Source organism: Hyla sarda, chromosome 4 (assembly GCF_029499605.1).
Source record: "Hyla sarda isolate aHylSar1 chromosome 4, aHylSar1.hap1, whole genome shotgun sequence".
Lineage (NCBI taxonomy): Eukaryota > Metazoa > Chordata > Amphibia > Anura > Hylidae > Hyla > Hyla sarda.
Window position 1 is genome coordinate 95,290,213 of NC_079192.1, and position 7,248 is coordinate 95,297,460.

General features: G+C 47.7%; 1 protein-coding gene across 1 annotated transcript; it reads right to left on the reverse strand.

The window, feature by feature from the left end:
- Window positions 1-1,414: 1,414 nt before the first annotated feature.
- Window positions 1,415-6,935, reverse strand: FEM1B (fem-1 homolog B). The gene is given in 3 exon segments (XM_056569236.1): window positions 1,415-3,679; window positions 6,130-6,391; window positions 6,394-6,935. Coding segments are annotated over 3 exon segments (2,088 nt in total). The 5' UTR covers window positions 6,584-6,935; the 3' UTR covers window positions 1,415-2,043.
- Window positions 6,936-7,248: the final 313 nt, after the last annotated feature.

Here is a 7,248-nt window from a genome sequence, read left to right on the forward strand (position 1 = left end):
TGCTGTATATTAGAGAGGAAATTATTTTCTTTTTGAATTTCCTTTCTGTCTGACCACAGTGCTCACACCTCAGTCCATGTCAGGAACTGTCCAGAGCAGGATAGGTTTGCTATAAAGATTAGGTCCTACTCTGGACAGTTCCTCTCAGGTGGCAGCAGAGAGCACTGTGGTCAGACTGGAAAGAATTATACAACTTCCACAGGAGCATACAGCAGCTGATAAGTACTAGAACGATTAAGATTTTTATATAAAAGTAATTTACAAATCTGTTTAACTTTCTGGCACCTGTTGATTTAAAAAAAAATTTCCCTCTGGAGTACCCCTTTAAGATCAATAGAGAAAACAATGGCGAATGATCGCGGGTATGACAAATAACACATGTTCACTAAAATCTTTGGTAAATCTTTACAGCACATACAGTAGATTTCTACTAGGTAGCAACTGTAAGTTAGCTGTTTCTATATACCCTATGGGTGCAGCCATAAAGAAGATTGTACTTAGGATGTCTCTGTTAACTCAAGTCAGTACGTTCCTATGCACATGTCGACACAAACCACAGGCCTGGTCCTACTGTATTTGTTGCACACCACAGACATGAGGCATCACATGAGGGCATGAAGATACAAAAAGACACATTTGTGCCACACAGGGGCTGATACAGAGCAGAATGTTGGCCTATATGTTTTTTGGTGTAACAGTACAGAGGCATTTTATAAGTGTAATACTTTATACCAGATCAGAGGTTTCCAAAGAAAAAAATAAAGTAAGGGAAGACCTTTCCTAAGTACACAACAGGATAAGAACCTGTTCCTGGCACTAACTGTACAGCTCCTCCTTGGAGCCCTATTACATCTGCGTGAGAATCTGGTAACATGGGTTCCCCACCTCTATAACTGAAAGCAATATCCTGCCCTCTCTCCTATATCTACCACTGCCAGAAGATGTGGTTAATAAAGAACACATAACCCAGTCATCATATCACAATTACTGTATCTTCTCTGCCCAGCAGGAGAGGTCTGTGACCACCTCTACACCTAGCACTGACATCCATCAACCAGGCTTTATTTAAAGGTTTTGTTTTTAGAATTTCCCATTACAAGAACACCTGAGAGAATCCCAAATCATTGATACAGTACACAGTTGAGGAAAAAAAAAATATTTAATACCATGCTGATTTTGTATGTTTGCCTACTGACAAAGAAATGATCAGTCTATAATTGTAATGGTTGGTTTATTTGAACAGTGGGGGAGAGAACAGAAAAATCCACAAAAATTATTTTCAAATGGGCATTAGAGTGTTATTTGTCAGTGGACAAACCTACAAAATCAGCAGGGGGTCAGACACATTTTCCTTCACTGTGCCCTAATGGAGAAAGACTGGAGCTGAGAGACTTATAAATAGCAGATACAAGTGTTTAGGAGCCAGCCTGAGATTTTATTTGAGAATCCAGACAATGACCATATAAAAAGCCAGCAGAAATAGATTCAACTTATGGCTAAACTGGAACACATCCAGTATTGGTAAATGGCACACATTCAATGACATTACAATTCTCAAAAGCCTCACATAATCTGCCACAAAAGATGTGAAGACCCAAGGAGTTCCATTTTACTACCCATAAGGCATTAACATCTGTTAAAGCAAAAAATAAAAAAACTGCTGCTTGCTTCAGGAAAATGTCCAAACTACTCTTCATTGTACGTAAAATTGTGCAAAGCTTCATTACATGGAATTAAAAAGACAGTGGGGTCAGGGCCCCCGATGAGATGTCCTGTCCCGACAGGATCTCCACTCTTAAATCAGCACCTTGACTCGGGCCCCACTTACATCTATTTATGAGTGAGGGGTACCCTGCCATATGGCATGTCTGTTCCTGGTTTTTAAGTTACAGTTCTGTACAAAGCTGGAAGACCAACACACGTGAAATAAGGGACTGGGCATTGGATAAGCCCCTTGTACTGTCAGAATAGGCAAATGGAAATTCAGTAACAATGTACACCCTGCCCTGAAGATACTGACATGCACATTAGGTATGCAGGCATTTAGTGAAATTCTACAAACTCCTCAAGGGTTCGGGGGATCTGGTTCTGGTACTTAATGTTGTGAAGACGGACAGCCCGGGCAGCTAGGCACTTAAGGCTCAGCTTCATCTGTGTCTTCAGAAGGATCTCAGACACGCCTGTAGTGCTCCGGTCCAGCGGTGTCTTCTTCTCTTTGTTGGTCATATCTGTATGAGCACCAGCCTCCACCAAGCTGATAATAATGGAGTGCAATGTGAGAAAATCGCTAATGGGACGGTTGTATTGGACAATCAGATGAAGTGGGGTATTACCGACATTGTCTGTAGAGTTCACATTTGCCCCACAGTCTATCAACAATTTGGCTACAGGGGCACTGGGAAAGCTGCAAACATCATTCGTGTGGAAGTCATCAACTGGAGTGCTAGAGTCGACTGCTAAGTGTAAGAGGCGGCACCCCTCCCGTGTGCGAGGGTCTAGGTGCACCAAACGATAAATCTGCTTGTTGATGCAAGACTGCTCCTCTTCTGAGCACTGCGTCTTGGTGGAGATGCAGACGAGGTAGAGAAATGTGTAAAGATTGCATTCATGGTTTTCCAGTGCAGAATGAGCATCAGGCTCCTGTGGATTCTGAACTCTAGTCATACCCCGTTCTATCTCCAGGACACTACATCGCAACACATTCTCCACGTCGTGTGCCTTAACTGGCTCATTCAGGTGAATCATTTGAGAGAATACCTGAGCAAACCTCAACAGGTCCTTGTGTGTGTTTCGGTTTCCCTTCTGACGCAGCTGCAAGGCATGTAACCAAAGCTTAATGCACTGCTCAAACTCCATGTTATCTGCATACACAGCACCTCTGTATATTATTGGATGTGACACGTCAATATTATCAGATCCAAGAATCCTTTCCCGCACAATCAATCCCTCCATATGCAATGCATCTGTATCATGGCGAATAGCATCTAGCTCACGGGGAGTGCGACATTCAGTTCTCATACCATAGGCTCCAATTGGGGGTAGAATTTCCTTATGAAGAATGTTGTTAGGATCACGGAAACGTTCCAGCATTGCTAGGTACAAGTATTGATAAGTTTTGGTAATATTGTAATTTTCCCGATCATTGGCAAAGGACGCACCTAACAACTCTAGTGCCTCTACCCGACTTTGGATATCAACGTCAGAGTGTGCAAGAAGCAGTTCCACCACCTCCGCTTTACAACTCTCAGCAGCTACTTTTAATGGCGTCATCCCGTGACCATTTATTACCATTGCCGCTTTCCATTTAACCAGTTCCCGCACAATATCTAAGTGTCCAGCTTCAGCTGCAAAGTGTAAAGCTGTAGCTCCACAATGAGCCCTGGCGTTTGGATCAGCATGCTGCTCCAGGAGGTAACGGACTACATCAGTGTGGCCCTTGTAGGCAGCGATCATTAGGCACGTGTTGTCATACTTGTTGGCAATACCAATGTTTGCGTTATTCTCCACAAGGAACCGGACAATGTCAAGTCTCCCATCAAAGCATGCAGCCCTTAGTGGAGTGGAGTTGGTCACAGTCGTATGATTAACATTGGCTCCGTGACTGACCAGCAGCTTCACCACGTCATAGTGACCGGCACCAGCTGCACACCAAAGGGCAGTAGCTCCATCAATGACATATCTGGAAGAAAAAAAAAAAAAGAAATACAAATTAATATCAATTATGACATCTACATCTGATATGATATTCTTTATCTATGATATGCGTATGTCCCATTAATGTGTATTTTAGAACCCAACATATATTTACTTTAGGCTTCATTCACACAGCAGAATTTCTGTGATTCCGCTCAAGTACTGTTCTGCAAAGCTGGTTGCGGATTTTTTGCAGTTCTGCAGAGTATGTGCCGAATTTGTGTGGAATTTCTGAGCGCTAAACACAGATTGTAGCCTGAATTCAGAGTCTTATTTAATTCAATGGGGCTCTGAGCAGTATTCTGCAAAAACTATTGACAGGTCCAATAGTTTTTGCAGAATCCGGAAAATGGGAATTCCGACACGTGAATAGGGCAGTGGAATCCCCATTCATCACAATGGCCCCGATTTACTATTGTAAAGCTGACCTGTTATGGTGCATTGCGCCACAAATTGTGTCTGCAACAGATTTTGCGCCTAAAAATTTAAATGACTAACGCTCCATTTTACGCAAAAAAACACAAAGGGGGCATGGCCGCCAAAAAGGCGGCGTGTCCAACATTTAAAAAAAAATAAAAAATCACAACATATTTACTAAGGTTTCCACAGAAAATGTGGTGGCTTTGACATGTCTTGGGGTGCTGAAACCCCCACTTTACTCCCCTACACTCTGCCATCTTTGTTTTGTGCTTTCTTTGCATTGGGTGCATTCACACCACGTTTTTGCAATACAGTTCCCGTATACGTTTGCAATTGGAAAACCGTACGGAACCATATTGAAAACCGTATGCACTGACTCCATTGAAAACCGTATGCCAAACGATGCATCCAGTTGTGTCCATTTTGCCTCTTGCAACCTGACATTTGTCAAACAGTATACAGTTTTTAACCGTATACGAGTTAAAATGTGTACACACGTTTTCATATGGTTTACTCAGGTTTTGAGGAATCCGTTTTATCATCAAAAACCTAATACAGGAACTGTATTGTAAAAACATGGTGTGATTGCAGCCCAAGTCCATGGGACAGGGTTACAAAGGGTGCCGAGAGCTACCAAATGCTTATCCCCACTAATTCTTCTGATCGGCTCAGGGTCTCAGCATAGCCAATAAAAACTTTTGACATAGCTCACATATATGACATTAAGTTTTTATTTTTAAATGACAATGCTCTGTTGGAAAGGGACACCAGCACAGCAGAAACCCAGCATGCTCTGCTCTGTCCCCACCATCAGGAGGACACAAGAAGTGGGAGCCTTCAAAGAGTCACTGGAAATGGAAGAACCCTCGGGCAGTGGGTCACATGACCAGTACAGAGAATAAAGCAGGAGTGAAAGAGGAATTCACTGTGCACAGTGATCCTGTAGTTAGGAAAAACTTTATATGTAATGTAGATAATACCATTATATGTATATTTGTAATATACATTGGTTACATTTTTATATTTTTCGGTAAAAAAAAATCTGTCCCTGCAGCTATTGCCCGTGTGTCTCTATGTCTCTATATGTCCTCAGTGCACAGAGCCCCCGCCCGTCCTCAGTGCACAGAGCCCCCGCCCGTCCTCAGTGCACAGAGCCCCCGCCCGTCCTCAGTGCACAGAGCCCCCGCCCGTCCTCAGTGCACAGAGCCCCCGCCCGTCCTCAGTGCACAGAGCCCCCGCCCGTCCTCAGTGCACAGAGCCCCCGCCCGTCCTCAGTGCACAGAGCCCCGCTCGTCCTCAGTGCACAGAGCCCCCGCCCGTCCTCAGTGCACAGAGCCCCGCTCGTCCTCAGTGCACAGAGCCCCCGCCCGTCCTCAGTGCACAGAGCCCCCGCTCGTCCTCAGTGCACAGAGCCCCCGCTCGTCCTCAGTGCACAGAGCCCCCGCTCGTCCTCAGTGCACAGAGCCCCCGCTCGTCCTCAGTGCACAGAGCCCCCGCTCGTCCTCAGTGCACAGAGCCCCCGCTCGTCCTCAGTGCACAGAGCCCCCGCTCGTCCTCAGTGCACAGAGCCCCCGCTCGTCCTCAGTGCACAGAGCCCCCGCTCGTCCTCAGTGCACAGAGCCCCCGCTCGTCCTCAGTGCACAGAGCCCCCGCTCGTCCTCAGTGCACAGAGCCCCCGCTCGTCCTCAGTGCACAGAGCCCCCGCTCGTCCTCAGTGCACAGAGCCCCCGCTCGTCCTCAGTGCACAGAGCCCCCGCTCGTCTGCCCACACTTCCTGCATTCAATCTCCTGACAGATGCAGGGACAAAAATATAGACATTTTTTGTTTACCAATGTATATTATAAATATACACGTTATTTTCTACATTATATAAAACGTTTTTGTTAATGACAGGTACATTTTAGGGCTGTATGGGCGTTGAAGTTTTGCAACAGCTGGAGGCACACTGGATGGGAAACCCCCACAGCACAGACATCACACTGCAGGGCTGGGTCCCCCCACAACACAGTCCTCACCCATCAAAGCGCACGGTGCCCGTCTGCTGGGTGTCCACTCGGTAATGCTCGAGCAGGAGGCGCACCACCTTGCTGTGCCCGTTGCGAGCCGCGATGATGAGAGGGGTCGAGCGCTGCCCGCCATGCTGGGTGACCGAACTGAGCAGGGTCCGGACCTCGGATTCGGTTCGGTGGAGCAGAAGCGCAGCCAGAGTCAGCACCCGCCCCTCAGCCGCCGCCTTATACACATACACTGACAGCCCCTCCAGGGCCATCCCGGGGCAGCAACAGGAAGTCCGCAAGTGCTCACTTCCGGTCCGTCCTGCAGAAAACACACTCCGACGTCACTGGAGTTCCGGGTAACCAACATTGAAACCTGAGAGTGGGAAGGGGGTGTGTTCACGGGACGCGGGGCGGCCAGGACGGGGGCACACCAGCCGGTCACTTTTGCCGCCATATTTGCCCCGGGCGCCATGTTGTCAATTCCAGTATTACCTGTTGCACCAGAGACACTGACACGGTCCGCTAGGTAACCATGGCAACCAGAGCCACGAGTCACATGGCTACAGTTCTGGTTGTCGCCCCCTCCCCATTTCTGGCACCGCCCCTAGTCCACGCTGATTGGCTGCTGCGCTAGGGTAGTTTATCTCCGCCAGGTCCGTAGCTGATCACACTGGAGCCGCACAACATCAAGATGCAGAGCGCTGTACGCCGGCGGCACCACCAATCCCCGGGATCTCCGGCCAGGTACCCTGTGCTGTGCCAGCCATAGGAAATGCAGAAGTGTGATGGTGTCTGGGCACTATTCATCCTGCAGTGATGGGCATGCAAGATGTAAGAAGCCTGAAGGGCTCCCCGTGCCATGTGACTGGACAGGCATGGTGCCCCCTGTCATGTGACTGGACTGGCATGATGCCCCCTGTCATGTGACTGGACTGGCATGATGCCCCCTGTCATGTGACTGGACTGGCATGATGCCCCCTGTCATGTGACTGGACTGGCATGGTGCCCCCTGTCATGTGACCGGACTGATGCCCCTTATGTGACTGGACTGGCATGATGCCCCCTGTCATGTGACTGGACTGGCATGATGCCCCCTGTCATGTGACTGGACTGGCATGATGCCCCCTGTCATGTGAC